At 41.1% G+C, this 15,467-nt stretch overlaps 1 protein-coding gene across 1 annotated transcript in view; it reads left to right on the top strand.

Annotated features, from left to right (window-relative positions):
• The first annotated feature begins 9,122 nt into the window (after window positions 1–9,122).
• The window catches only part of RTN1 (reticulon 1), a 225,202-nt gene continuing 218,857 nt past the window's right edge, over window positions 9,123–15,467 (top strand). Inside the window, exon 1 of the mRNA XM_058739202.1 lies at window positions 9,123–9,542. Coding sequence (XP_058595185.1) covers window positions 9,302–9,542 — 241 coding nt within the window. The 5' untranslated portion in view covers window positions 9,123–9,301. The remainder of the gene's footprint in view (window positions 9,543–15,467) is intronic.

The raw sequence follows: 15,467 nt of genomic DNA, 5'->3' as shown, positions 1-15,467 counted from the left end.
ACATCTTTCATACCTCTCATTAAGACTCTTACCTTTAAAAAAAATCTAAGCATCTTAATATAGCATTCTAATTCCTTCACAATCTGAGACCAACCAATTTTTCTATTTTTATTTCTGACTTTGTCAAACCTTTGCTCTAGAAAAACAGACTTATTCTTCTCTGTAAGTGTCCTATAATTTCTCTCTCCCAGGCCCTTATTGTTTCTTAGACCAGAATGATCTCTAGTCATCAGCTCCTCATGTACAAATCCTACAACTTTCAAAGCCTACCTCAAATACTTATCCCATGTAGCTTTTTTGACCTCTCCAGATAGCAGTAATCTTTATGTCTTCTGATTTATCATATGACTTTATCTGTACCTTGTTCCTAGTGCTTATCACCTTCTGCTTTGGATTTTGATTATTCACATGCTCATTTTATTATCTCCATGATTTGATTGTACACGTATTGAAAAACGGATTCATCTTTGTATTCCCAAAGTGCCTGGTATAAACATTTGAACAAATTTGATTGGACTCACCAGATATTCCACGTACTTCTTTATATTTTCCAGGATCCTTTGCCATTAGACTTGGGGCATGTAACTAGTTCTGGCAAGTACTCTGTAAGGAGTTATGTGTAACACTTGGAGTTTGACATATTTGGGAACAGATGAGAATTCTCCACTCCTTCTCCCTTCTTATCCTTCTGTGACAGTCTACAAGGCCATGTGTTCCAGCTACAACTTGGTGGAGTTTCTATGTCTGAGTCTCTGATAGTGTAGATCAGGGCTTCCTCTGAGCTGTACTAGTTGTGTGTCTAAGCCTCTGAGATTTCAGAATTAATACTTTACTGCAGCATAGCCTGTCTTAGCCTGACAAATAGAGGAAGTATTCAGTACATTTATGAATGAACAAATGAAGAAGGTGTCTATTGAATAAATTGTGTCGGTGGAATTGCTCAAGAAGCATGATCCACAGCCCGTAGGAGGTTCCAGTTTCATAGGTGTCTGCACAAAAAAGGCAATATCATCAGATTGTAAGTAGTCAACCATTTGATTCATTCTTCCTACAAATATCTTATAAACCTTTTGCTTTAAAAAATTCATTTTGTAGTTTACTTTGTATGTAGTTTCATGGTTTGTTTTCTTTTGGGGGGGTGTAGCAAAATTTGAAGTTAGGTATTAGACATGCTTGCTCATTGAAAGCTAACATGAAGTTTTCTTGATGCAGTCAAATGCATAATCCTTATCTTCCTCTGGTTTATCAACAGCCTATAGCACTCCTTTAATGAATTGATTTTTGATGCTTAAAACGACTTTACATGAAAAATTTATAAGCAAAACTTACTAGTATCCAAAGGATGCTGGTTGTTTACCTTTGAGATATTTTATATAACTTTTTTTTCTTAGAGTATTCAGAAAAGATGAAAAAAGTTTAGGAAGAAAATAAATGTTTTCACAATCCCAGAGATAACTTCGGTTACTATATTACAATCTGTAAGGCTTGGTGAGCAGGGTTATAGTTTGTTGAAATGAATTCATCCCCGAAGAAGTTAAGCATATTCCTCTGACTCTCAAGGGCATGCCATTGCAATTCTGTGGGCTGTCTTCCCTGGGCAGGGCAGAATGCTTTGGCTCTTGACTTCTCTCCTTATCAAAATCTAAGCTAAGCTTAATTAGTAAAGCTGTCTGGTAATTGACTATGAGATGTCAGTACTATGAATGCCAAGTTATCATTTCTGGGGATACTGCCATTTACAACAGTGCTGACCTGACAAATTTATAAAGTCAAAATGTTAAATTTCCAATACCAATTACAGGCTAGAGTAGAAGCAACTTTTGGCAGAAAGATCTATCTAAACTCTCCACAGTTAGGCTGCATAAGAAGTTATAATTCTGTTAAAGAATAACATTATTTCATGCATCACCAGTTAGTTAACCTACAATGTGATATTAGTTTCAGGTATAGAATTTACTGATTCTGAGACACAGAGTTTTGTGTGGTCCCATCTGCTCTACGACACCAGTGGTCAAACTTGTGTTACAGTATATATGGAATCTTAAATATGGTCTGGCTCTGGGCACTTTTACATCAGTATTCCCCTCAACTCTTCTTGGAACTCTCATGTAAACTTAAGCCAAGTAATGTTTCAGGACCCCACTTACAGTGGAGTTCCTGCCAGTCCCTAACTTTGATGAAAAAGCAGCTTTAAGGATAAAGAGCTTCAAGCAAGGAGGGAGAGAAAACAATTTCTCCTCAGACTAACTGACTAACCCCACGGAAGCCCCGGGGATCCGGGATTTCTTTCTCTTTTTTTTTTTTTTTTTAACGTTTATTTATTTATTTTTGAGACAGAGACAGAGCATGAACAGGGGAGGGGCAGAAAGAGAGGGAGACACAGAATCAGAAGCAGGCTCCAAGCCATCAGCCCAGAGCCCGACGCGGGGCTCGAACTCACGGACTCAGAGACTGTGAGATCATGACCTGAGCTGAAGTCGGACGCTTAACCGACTGAGCCACCCAGGCGCCCCCGGGATTTCTTAACGTATTTGTCAGGCTCAAAGATGAGGCCATGCCAGTTCATAAAGACTACAGACTCTTGGAAGATGGTATGACACTTTCCTCAGGATATATTGGGGCCATATGAATAAGACCAGTGCCCTTTAAACTGGAACTAACGCCATAACTGTGGCCCAACCATGAATCTGGAGTTTCAGTAATTACCGTTTAAAGTTAAAAGAAAACTGGTTTTGCCTAATGCTCCTGCTGAGCTGTCCAGGGTTCTGACTTCCACAGAGGCCATCAGTACCTTTCTCATCCTGGTCTTCATGCTGATGATTTTGCTTCAGACTCAGAATACTTTGGATGTAGTCTGTAATTACTAATCTTGAATACCTCTGTGGTCTATATTGAGCTCTATAGTGGCATAAGAGCTCTGCTGGGCTCTTGTCAATGGCATACTATGTGCAAACTGAAAAATTGATTATACTATGTGAGGACTTTACATTTGGAGAGCTTAAGTCATAGAGTCAGAAGGCTTAGACATCAGTAACAGCTGCTTTAGCCTTGTGACTTTGATAAAATCTCTGAAGTTTGTTCAGAACCTTAGTTTTCTCATTATCCCTGCACAATAAAATGTGATGAATATCTGCAACATAAATGACAAAAATACAAACCAAAGAGCATTTAAAAATATTTAAGGAAAAATACCTGATTGGAAAAGTAAACACTGGACACAAAAGGCAATTCACAAAATAAGAAAAACAAATTACCCACATGGTATATAAAAGTTAACTCAAAGTGGACCAAACACCTAAACATAAGATGTAAAACTATGAAAATCTTAGAAGAAAATTTAGCTGTAAATCTTTTGACCTAGGATTAGGCAATGGTTTCTTAGATATGACACCAGACCATAAGCAACAAAAGGGAAAATAGATGAATTGGACTTCATAAAAAGTAAACATATTTGTGCTGCAAAGGATGCCATCAAGACAGTAAAAAAGACAATTCACAGACTGGGAGAAAAAAAATTGCAAATCACATATCTGATAAAAGACTTATATCCAAAATTATAAAGAACTTTTACAACTCAATAATAAAAAACAAATAACCCAATTCAAAAATAAGCATAGGAATGAGCGGACATTTCTCCAGAGTCTGAAGCTATATCAATGGCCAAGAAGCACATGAAAAGATGCTGAATGAACATCATTAGCTATCAGGGAAATGCAAATCAAAACCACAATGTGATATTACTTCACACCCACTAGGATGGCTGTAATAAAAACAAGAAGATAATGACAAGTGCTGAGAAGGAGGTGGACAAATTGAAACCCTTATACATTGCCAACAGGATTTTTAAATGGTGCAGTTAATTTGGAAAACAAAATTAAAAATTGACAATTCCTCAAACAATGAAACACAGAGACCCTATATGACCCAGCAATTCTAATCCTAGGTACCTATGCAAGATAAAAGAAAACATGCTTGCAAAAAAACTTGTACAAAAACATTTATAGCAGTAGAAACAACCTAAATGTCCATCAACTGGTGAGTGGTTAAACAAATTATAGGGTATACATACAGTGTAGGAGAGTCCATACAAAAAAAGGGATAAAGTACTGATCTGTGCTATAACGTAAGTGAACCTTGAAAACATTATACTAAGGAAAATAAGCCAGTCACAAAAGGGCACATATGGTATGATTTCATTCAAATGGAGTGTCCAGACTAGGCAAAGTTATGGAGTCAGAAAGTAGATTAGTGATTGCCTAGGACTGGATTTAGATTGTGGGGATGGAGGGTGACTGCTAATGGGCACAAAGTTTCTTTTTGGAGAGATGAAAATGTTTTCTAGTTGATTGTGATAATGGTTGCAGAACTATGTGGATATACTTAAAATCATTGAATTAGACACTTTATATTGTATGCAAGTTATATCTCAATAAAGCTATTATTGAAACAAAAAAATACAAATTACCAAAAGCGCATTTGAAATCTCCTAATTCATTGGTCATCACATTAGTATAAAACTTACTGTGAAGATACCATATCTCTCATCAGATTTTGGAAATTAAAAGTATGCATGTGTGTGTACTCAATGAGATCTGTTTACAAACTGCAAAGAACTATTAAATTTACTTCCATAATGTATATTTTGGTTTTCTCCTCAAGCTCAGAACGTCCTAAAAAGTGTTTTGTGAGTCCAAAGCATGGAGAATTCATGTTACAGATCTCCTAATTCATAATTTCACCCAAAGAGAAAAAAAGACTTTCCAGTTTTGTTCAAAGGCACAAATTCTATAAGGAAACCAAAACTGGGTTTAGTGAAAAGTGATCAAGTCTCTTCTGTCCATCCCTACTAGAGGACATTAGAAGCATCTATGTTTTATCCCCATGGATGGCAGAGTAACGGCAGCCACTTCCTATGGACAGAAGGAGCCCAGTGCATTCCAAATGCATTGTGAGACATTTGTGAGTGTTGTAGTGGAGAAAACACAGCGGTCTTGTGCACCAGCCTATGGTCTCTATAAATTAGTTTCAATCTAAGTATTCTTTCACTGCAGTAGGAAATGGAGAACTGTTTTCCATATAAAATTCAAGAGCTTCCACTCATTGGGGTAGAGTAAAACCCATGTTGCAAAATGAGCTAGATGCTATAGACAAAATAAGCTTTGAACCAACCCCACACACAATGATTTCAGAAAAATCTGAGGCTGCAGAATGAGTCTCATCTTGAGTGAAACACTTTATCTTACTAAATCAATGGGAGTGATTTCACAGTTGCATTCTTTTCTAAAAAGTTTCAAAAGTAGAGCCTTGGCTTGGGTGCTAATAAACATATATAATCCAGAGAAGGAAAATACTTGGTATGTGTTGCCATATCTCCTTCACTTGCCTGCATGTAGATATTATCTTTCTAGGCACTTTTTCCTACTGAATCTGAACATGGCCTAAGACTCTCAGCACAGTGCCCCAAGCACTCATTACTAATCAGTCAATGAATTGTATTTGCCATTCCTGATATAGGCTATTCCAAGTTGAGATGTATTTGTGTGTGTGTGTGTGTGTTACCCAACTACTTGAAAGAATCTTTGAAGGGGACACCTGGGTGACTCAGTTGGCTGAGGATCTGGCTCTTGATTCCAGCTCGGGTCATGATCCCAGGATTGTGGGACCAAGCCGTGCATCAGGCTCCACGCTGAGTGTGGCGTCTCCTTAAGATTTTCTCTCTCTCTCTCTCTCTCTCTCTCTCTCTCTCTCTCTCTCTCCCTCTGTCCCTCTCCCTCATGATCTCTCTCTCTCTAAAATAATAAGAACAGAAGCATTGAAATATATTTATTTTTATGTAAGGTTGCCTTTCAGAATTATAGGACTTACAAGTAGAAACAGACCAATGGTCACTCAATATCGGGGAACATTTCTCATCTAATTTGATTTAAATGCCTTTAAATTTGTTTGAAATGAACTCTTTGATTCTTTGGCTTTGACTCTTTCATCTTTGGAAATATAAATACCCAGGCAGAGCTTTTACCATTATAAGCCATTCTCTGGAAGTAATTTGGCATGTGCTATTATACCTTAATAATATAACTACTTATGTAGTACCCATTTGGTGCGCCGCCCCCCCCCCCCAAACCCAGTGCAGAAGATACTATTAAAATATCTAGGTTACAGTTAAGGAAACTGAGGCACAGAACTCTTATATAACTTTAATATTGAAGCTGGAAAGGGTTTCATATTGGTTAAAGTTTGTTACTTGTAGTGCTCTTTTTGCATACTCCATGCTCCCTTTCCCCATGATATAAGAGTTGGTCTAAGTTAAGAAGCTAGTGTTAAATAAATGCTCTTCACTAGATTCCTTCTTTTGAAATAATGAACAAAACTTCTTTTCCAGAAAACAATAGCAGGAGACAAAACCTGACAGTTCTTTTGTCTCGACTCTTCTTGCCCAGAATTCTTTAAAAGTGCCAACCTTATTTTTTTTTTGTGTATCAAAAGCATGTTAGAGCAACTCATAACTTAGAGCAACTATGCAAGCCCTGCAATTCCACAGTCGACTGTATCATGCCCATAAATCTTCAAAGTAGTCAAGCTTTGTCAGTCTGCAAGGGTGCAAATATAACATTGATAAACATTGGTAAATTCACACCAAAGCACAAGCCTGAGGGGCAGCTGGGTGGCTCAGTCAGTTAAGTGTCCTACTCTTGGTTTGGCTCAGGTCATGATCTCATGGTTTGTGAGTTTGAGCCCCACATCGGGCTCTGTGCTGACAGTGTGGAGCCTGCTTGGGATTCTCTCTCTCCCTCTCTCTCTGCCCCTCCCCTGCTCATTCTCTCTCTCTCTCTCTCTCGCTCAAAAATAAACTTAAAAAAAACCCCAAAAACACAAACTTGAAGATTTCTTCACCCAAATAGACGATGATTTGTGTATATCCAGAGGAAGAACCTAAAACATAAAGATAGTTGTGAAAATTGCCACAACAGAAACAGCAAATGAACCTCTTTTCAGCAGGGCAAAATAGAATTATTTATTAAAATAAAATTTCCATCAAATTGGAAATGAAAATGGAAATTTTCAGTCACAATGGAAATTTTCAATTTCCTCTAGCAAGTAAAATCTAAATATACTTAACTGGCTATTTTCTCTTCACATTCTCAATTAGAGTACTGATCAGCATCTGATGAAATATGGAAAATAATTAGAATCATATTCCCAAATTATTTATCTATTTAGGCACAAGGAAGCTAAGAGGCTTGTGTTGCTATTGCAATTTTTTAATGATGACTTTCATGAGTGTTTCTCAGGGAAATAAAATAACATATTCTGTGTAATTCTGTATGAAACTGCCCTACCAGAACAATTCTCAAATATTCAGTACCCATTGATAACCACTTAATGTTATAGAGTTAGAGCTTTCTATGTTCTTGGCATGTTATAATAAAACTGGGAAATTCCCTTCTGGTATCTCTGATGGCTTCAAGGGGTTCTAAACAATAGATTTGAAAAAAATCTCACAAGTGCCCCCTGATTACACAACAGGATTAAGCTACACAGAAAGACCGCAGCGGAATAGCTTTTTGTCTTAAAGATTTCTTAAACAGGCTTGTTTTACCCATGGAAAGATTTCAAAAACCACGATGATTCATGATAACCAAGAATTTTTTGGTTGTTGTTGTTGGAGGGGGTGATTTTTTATAGCTTTATTGAGGTAAAATAGATATCCATTAAATTGCACATATTTATAGTAAACAATTTGATGAGTTATGACATGTATACACCTATGAAGCTATCACCATAATCAAGATTATGAACATGTCCATCATAATTTTTGCAGATAACATTAATGTAAAATTTTCGTGATCATCATATCCCCAGGGACATCTGGCACTAGTAGGCCATATCTATGGTCTACTGAGTGAATACATTTTCTCTAATTTGCCACTGAACATCTTTTGAACAATAGTGTACTAGAAGAACAAAGAGTTGGACAGAATCCAGGCTTTTAATTTTCAGCATTTCTGAAGAGCATCTGAATAGCCTTTGAATATAAAAATCAACAAGTGGAGACCCTTGACAGGCCTATGGTGGCTTAGCAGTCCCACAAAGCCTCAAGTAGTTCTAGCCCTACCATTTTTAGAGAAAAAGCAGTGGATAAGCCTATTCCTCTACCCTGTGTGTTGGCTTGAACCTTATTTTTTTTCCAGCTTCATCATTTTATAGACCATTTATGAACCAATAGCGCACAAGTTTTGTTTGAAAAGATGGGTCAAAATATGGGAATGACACATTATAAGCCAACTCCTCTGACTTTTGGTTTTTCTCATGTTTCGTTCCACCTTGTCAGAGACAGCTGTAAAAGAAAATAAAAAGAAGCAAGGTTCCTGAGATGTCCACGTTCTCAAATGAAATAGACTGCGCAGACAGCTGATAATCAGTATGGCTTTGGCTCAGTGTTTCTGAAAGGAAGCGTAGCTGCTTTTTGTCCTGCCTAGTGACATCCTATTTGCTTTCGTTGCTGGTACGGATGAGGACTGGTAAGCTTTTTTCTGGGACTCTCCTCATAGTTCTTTCCTGTACTCCGCTGTGTTCAGCCCCGTTCTGGAAACAACAGTTTTTAAGAACGCAGTATTTAACTTCGGGGTTGCAGTTGCCTCCCTCTGCCAACACCCATCTTCACCCCTCCCCGCGCAGCCCCACATCCCCTCCACCGCTGAGACTGGTCACCCTCAGAACCGTGGCCTTGAGGTCTCTAAGCTTCCCTTCTTTGCCTCAGGTCCCAAGACGCCAGTCCGGGCTTAACTTTAGGAGTTGGGAGGGCAGCTTGCCTAATCAGTCACGCTTCAGCTGGGGACTGCTTCTACCTGCTCATCTTCTCCTTGGATTCAAGGAAGACTCGAGTGGATTTGGCACATCCCCTAATCTGGGCCTGCCACTAGCAGGCCGGGGGCTGGCGTGGGCCGAAGGAGCCCAGGACGAGGCGGGCCATTTCCACCTGCGTAATAACAGGCTTGGGAGTAGCGAGGCGGCGGCGGCGGCGGCGGCGGCGGCTGGAGTAGGAGGAGGAGCGCAAGCAGCGGCCGCGGCGGGGCCGGGAGGAAGAGGAGGGGGAGGAGGAGGAGCTGAAGCGGGGAGAGCGGCAGCCAGCGGCTCCGCCGGAGTTGCAGCGGCGGCGGCGGCGGCGGCGGCGCTGACACCGCAGCCTCCCCGAGCCCCGAGTCCAGGCGGGGGCAGCAGCAGGGAGCGCCCGGCCGCCCCAGGCACCGCACCTCGGCCCCGCCACACCGCCGTCGCCGCGCCGGGGGCACCGCCAGCCATGGCCGCGCCGCCCGATCCCCAAGACGAGCTGCTGCCGCTGGCAGGCTCCGGGTCCCAGTGGTTCGGGGACCGGGGGGAGGGGGAGAACGAAGCCGTGACGCCGACAGGGGCCAAGCCGGCGCCGCAGGCGGGGGAGCCCGGCCGGGGGTTGGGCGCTGGGGCCGGGGACGCGGCGCCGCGGGAACTGGACTCGGGCCCCGCCCGGCCGCCGCCCGTTGCCATGGAAACTGCATCCACAGGTAAGGCGGGCTACGGGCGCCGCTGCCCCGCAAATGGCGTCGGGGACCCGGGTCCCCCAGCCGGTCCCTTGCTCCGCAGCTCGGCTCTGCACCTCGCTCGCGCTCTCTACCTGGAGCACCAACCTCAGCCCTGCTTCGTCGCCACGGGCGACTGAATATTGGCGGACTGTAGAAAACAGGAATTTTTTTTCTTCCAAATGCTCCGAAGAAGTCAAAATACTATTAATTCTTTTTATGTCGTTATCATTGTTATGTGGGCTTTAAAAATTGTCCTCAGGGGCAAACGGCAGCATCCTGGCTGCCGGCGCGCCCGCGTACAAGTTTCTTCCTTCCGCCAAGGGGTTGGGGGCCCGAGGGCCCGCCCGGCCAGTTGCGATGATTTTCTGGGGCGTGTTTGCGCTCCGCGTGCGCGCGGGCTCCCGGGGACGCTGACAACAAAGCGACGGGCAGGCCGGCTGCCGCTACACCGGGCTCGGTCCCGGGCAGGGATGTGGCTTAAGTCTTCCTTACCCCTTCCCTCCACACATCGCCACACCCTACTCCCTCCCAGTCCCCTCTCCCGGCCTCCACCTCCTCCTCGCCACAGAAAACAGAAACCCCAAGGTGTGTGTGTCTCTTTCTGGAGGGGCAGCGTTGCTAGAGGGTTGGGAGTTGTGGCTGCCCCCGCCCACAACCTTTCCTTCCCAACTGCCCAGATGCCCCCATCTTGCAGGAAGCATTATTGAAACTTGGAACCCCTAAGAGCGGCCGGCCTGGCTGCGGTGTGAGAGGGCTTGAGTGGTGGTGGTGAGTGGACGAGGTACAGTTTACAGGCAGTATGGACGGCCCGGGCATTTGGAAATTGCCCTGGGCTCGGCCCCCCTCAGCCTGACTCCCCCTTTCGAGAACCGGAGCGCTTGGGTGCCCAGCTGGGACCAGGGCCTTGGAGCATCCCGGCCAAAGGATGCGGGAGGCGAGATTTGAGTAAGGGCTGCCGGCCTGGGCAGCCCTGTGTTTCCAGGCAGGGGGTTCGAGAGGGGCCGTGTTGTGTTGTTTTCTGAAAAAGCTTTGTTGTAGTGGAATGGGAGTTGTGTAGATTTGGACACGTAGCCCTCGAGGATCTGGGGTGATGGGTGCTTCCGGAGGAAGGAAAGGGGGTGGGATTGGCCTGCGTGCTTTTGGCAGCAGATTTAGGGGAACCCCTTTCTGAAACCAGCAGCTCTCTTAAGGGTCATGTGGAGTGCATTAGGTAGTCTTAACTCTGATCTAGTTAGTATAGAGATTTGAGCTGAGGAAAGGAGGTTTGGGGAATGCGTTAACTAAAACATAAACATTCGGATGGAAAGAGAAAAAATGGGGACCATAATCAGAAAAAAAAAAAAAAAAAGAAAAGGAAGAAAATAAAACTCCATTTGTCCTATATTGATTGTTAACTCAGGCTGTGGGGGTGGGAAAGATTTAAGACTAGGAAAGACTGCCTTGCCTCTCTCAACTTCTTCATCTAAATGAAAAGAAAACAAAACTCTTTATAATTGCAAAGGAAGGTAGAAAAAGATAATAGACAAAGGGAGGCACCTTTTTTTTTTTGTTGTTGGTTTACCATTATCATTCTTTGTAACTCATAGTTCAGAACCTTTATCCACTGTCATCAAAGTTAATTATTTCTTTTTAAATATTGCCCACCTCCCATTAGTGTCACCAAGGTTAGGGGAACTGGGGAAAGGAAGCTAAGTGCCCCGTGTTCAGTAACTTACTATACACTAGAATGAGTTGCTATATATATGCTTAGGAGAACTCCTGTCACAAAGCAGGCATTTGTAATTTTTAACATTATTATTATAGAAATTTAGAGAAATATTTTGCTTTGTTGAATGTGTTGGGGGTTTCCTATCCTAGACCATAAATACACTAATAAAATAGAACACGATGATTCTAAGTTTGGATGGGAGGAGAATGAAGGGAGGGAAAAGGAGTACATACTTTGCATATTTACATAGAAAATTTTTAGTTTATTATCACTGCTTGAAGGACTGTCTCATATAGTTGTTGATTGTTTAATGTTTTAAATCTTTATGTTTCATATTTCCTATACTGGAGAGACTACTATAAGAGACCTAGATGTTAGAAATGATATCTAAATAAACAACCAGGTCTTGAAAAATCCAAACAAAATCTGGGCCAGCTTCCTTGTCTGTTATTACGACAGTTTTAACCTATAAGCAAAGTCAGTAAGTGCATCTTTAACTTTATCAGAGACAAAATCTAGAAGAAGCCTATTACACTGATTTACTTTTTTAAAAGAATGGTGCTCTTTGGGACTCAAACTAAGAAGTAACTTAGACTTTGAGCATGAGGCACTGTAAACAGATTTTGTTTCTTTTACAGATAGAATTATAAAATGTAAGACAGATACTGATATTTTAAAAGCTTTTTTTTTTTTCTGAAAAACACCACTAATCATGCCATCTGGACAGAAATTCTGTTATTTATTTTTATACATTGATGGTAATTAAAGTTCCTAAAGAAGCATTTCCAAAAATATTTCTTAGTAATGTCCTGCAATGAATGTGTTTAAACATCACTAAAACTGCACTGTAGTTTCTAGTATTCTCATTGCTTCTGTCCCTTTTGTGGATTGGACATGTTCTTAAAAAAAGTAACTCTTAAAGCTACAATTTTTCATGTCTAAAATTGATAATGGGCATGCAAAATGATGTCTGTTGCCAAGGGAACATTTAATACACTGTGTGTAGGCTACAACATGTTAGAGTTGTTAAATCATGAATCAGTGCCATCATCTAATAACTTTATACAAAGGATGGTAAGAGCAACTGTTTTGTTTTTTCATGATCAGTTATTTTATTCCTGGAAACCACTCAAAAGGAGCATACAATAACACAAGGATAGAAGAATGGCCCTTTGTTTAAAGGAAGAATTTAAAATAGAACATTTGAGCAAAATGCAGTGGTAAGAAGTTAACTCATGGTTGCTTTGGAAATTAACTCATTGACCGCTTCATGCATGCAAGGCAAAATGAAGAACAGAATGGAGAATGGTCCAGATAAATAAATATGATTTCCTTCTGTAATATTGACTTATAGATAATTTGACTTAAATTACTAGATGATTGGAGAGGGAGAGAAGAGAGAAAGATTTTTGCTTTACTTGGATCACAGTGCTCATAAATTTACATTTTTCAAATGCTCAATGTGGTACTCTATGGGAAAAACTATAAATTATCTATCATGATTTAAATAACTTCAGAGTTTTTATATATCCTGTGTTCTGTTTAATATAGTAAATTACCATATACATTACTGATCATCTTCTAAAATTCACATGGAGGCTGGATTGACTGTCTTAACCTGTGGGTGTGTTTGATAGATGTGTGTACATTTTTTTATTTGGAGTCATTCCCAGTAATCCCCTTCAGAAGGTGTAAATTTCAGTTTTCTGTTTTCTTTCATCTTTTGAGAAAGCTACAGTTCTGTTGAAATGAGAAGAAACACTGCACATGCTTTTACAATATTTTACAGAACATGTAAGAAGAATAAAAGAATTTATTTTTTAGTTTTTATTAGCATTCTGGTTCAAATAAGAGTTTCTAATGTAATTTATTTCTCTGGACATAGTCTCTGGTTATAATCAATATTTCTGCTAGAAAGTATGTATATGTCCTTTCATATAGGGAATTCAAATCAGGTTACATTAAAATTTAGAAACACTTACATACCCTAAAAATACATTGATTATTAATTTTATCAAGGCAGGGTGCCTGGGTGGCTCAGTGGGGTAAGCGTCAGACTTTGGCTCAGGTCATGATCTCACAGTTCATGGGTTTGGCCCTGTGTCGGGCTCTGTGCTGACAGCTCAGAGCCTGAAGCCTGTTTTGGATTCTGTGTCTCCCTCACTCTGCCCTCCCCCGCTTGTGCTCTGTTTCTCTCTGTCTCTCAAAAATAAATAAATGTTAAAAAAAAGAATATTATGATAAATTTTATCAAGGCTTCCAGATAACTTCCTCTTCATGAGCTCACTGTTCTGGAAACCCATCCTGGTCATTGCCCCTCAAATCTTCCATAGGCCTTCTTGCCATCTTTTTTCTAGTGTTCATCTACTTCTTATTCTGATTCTAGTGTTCATCTACTTCTGATTCTGCAGGCGAGTTGTGTATTATCTTTCTCCTTATACTGTATCCTGAGTAGGATACAGATCACGAAAAGTTTTATTATCTACAAAGTGAGAAACCATTGCGGTTCAATCCAATTTAGTAAACATTCATTGAATGCTTACTTTTCTAAGTATCGTGGTTTCCTAGAATATGTACATCTTTCTGTGTCACATTAATATTTAGTTTAATGAAACAATTCCTTTGGTGTCATTTCTCATTTTCCTTATTCCCAAGTCATTGCTGGAAGCTTGTCTAGAAGAGGTTATGATCATCTACCCACATGGGCACAAGGGCATGAATTAGTTTTCCAAGGTCAACACAGGATCAATAAAGATGAGCATGACTTGCTCAGACCACACAGCTGTGGGAAAACAAAACCTATTTATCTTTGTGTCAATCTATGGGATTGAGGTCAAGAGAAGGGAAGGTTTTATTTATTTTCTTACTATGGGAGACTTTAAAGCATATTAGTAAAGTAATACGTGAGACACCTGGGTGGCTCAGTCGATTGAGCCATGATTTTGGCTCAGGTTATGATCCCACAGTTCATGAGTTTGAGCCCTGTGTCGGGCTCTGTGCTGGCAGCATGGAGCCTACTTGGGATTCTCTGTCTCCCTCTCTCTCTGCCCCTCCTTCGCTCTTGCTCTCACTCTCTTTCTCTCAAATATAAATATATAAATAAACATTAAAAAATAAAGTGATACAAATAATTCAGTAGGGATGGAAAGATGGATAAAGTAGGAGAGAGAGTGCATTTCTTGCAACTGAGTAGGTGAGGGGAAATGGATCCAACGCACAGTGGAGGGTTGATGTTAGATGGACTTTAGGACAGTTTGTGGATATAACTGGAGGAGAGACAGAGGAGGGGGGCACAGGTACAGGGATGGGTCTGAGAACAGGTTGGGGTTCTCTTCCAACTGCTTCTATTTTCGATAAAATAGGAAGCAAGGTCAAGAGCACATGAAGGCAGGAGTGGAGCTGGAAGTTTGAGGGGAGGGGAGAAAGTATGAAATGGTGTAAAATAGCAGAGTGAAAGGACTAGGGGAAGCTGGGAATTCTGAGAAGCCCTCAGGCTCACTTGGAATTTGTGGTCATGAGCTTGATGTGAGACTAGTTATCATACATGTTATCTTTTTTTTTTTTTTTTTTCAGCCATGTCCAGCTGTCTGGGCATTGGTTTGGATTAGGTGGATGGTTGAACTGGTTTTGATTTTGAGAAAAAGAGAGGGTCCATGGAGGAGGTGAGCTGTGTATAAGGCAGTGAGGATACTGATGGGTTATGGAATCCGGGGAGAAAGGAAGGAAGACAAGAGGGGGATGACGCACAGTGAGAAGATGATATAAATGGGTTGCATGTGCTGGCAGGGCAGAAGAACAGATGGGCCAGGGTTTCCCGAGTGAGGGAGCTGAAAGGATAAGAGGTGGTGCTTCCAGAGCGGGGTTGGAGACAGATTAAGGAGGGGGCACAGTTATTGAGGGGAGTAGGAGACTGAGCGGGAGTGGAAGACAAGGTCATTGGAGGAGTGGGGTCCAGAAGAACGGCAAGGGCAGGAGTGAAATAGTCATCTATATGAATACTGAAATCACAAGGAACCATGGCAGAGATTGGAGAAGGACGGTGAACTCAGTGCTGATATCTTTAGGAAAGGTCATAGTGGCCTCAGCTTCAGTGCTAGGGGTTTTTAGAGGAGAAGGAAGAGCAGTGTCCTATAAAATTATAAATGTAAAGTCCTTATTGTAGGTTCTGCAAACTCTACTTAATATGTACAGAATGTAGG

The sequence above is a fragment of the Neofelis nebulosa genome, chromosome 7 (genome assembly GCF_028018385.1).
Source record: "Neofelis nebulosa isolate mNeoNeb1 chromosome 7, mNeoNeb1.pri, whole genome shotgun sequence".
Taxonomy (NCBI): Eukaryota; Metazoa; Chordata; class Mammalia; order Carnivora; family Felidae; genus Neofelis; species Neofelis nebulosa.
This window is presented reverse-complemented; position numbering and strand designations above follow the sequence as displayed.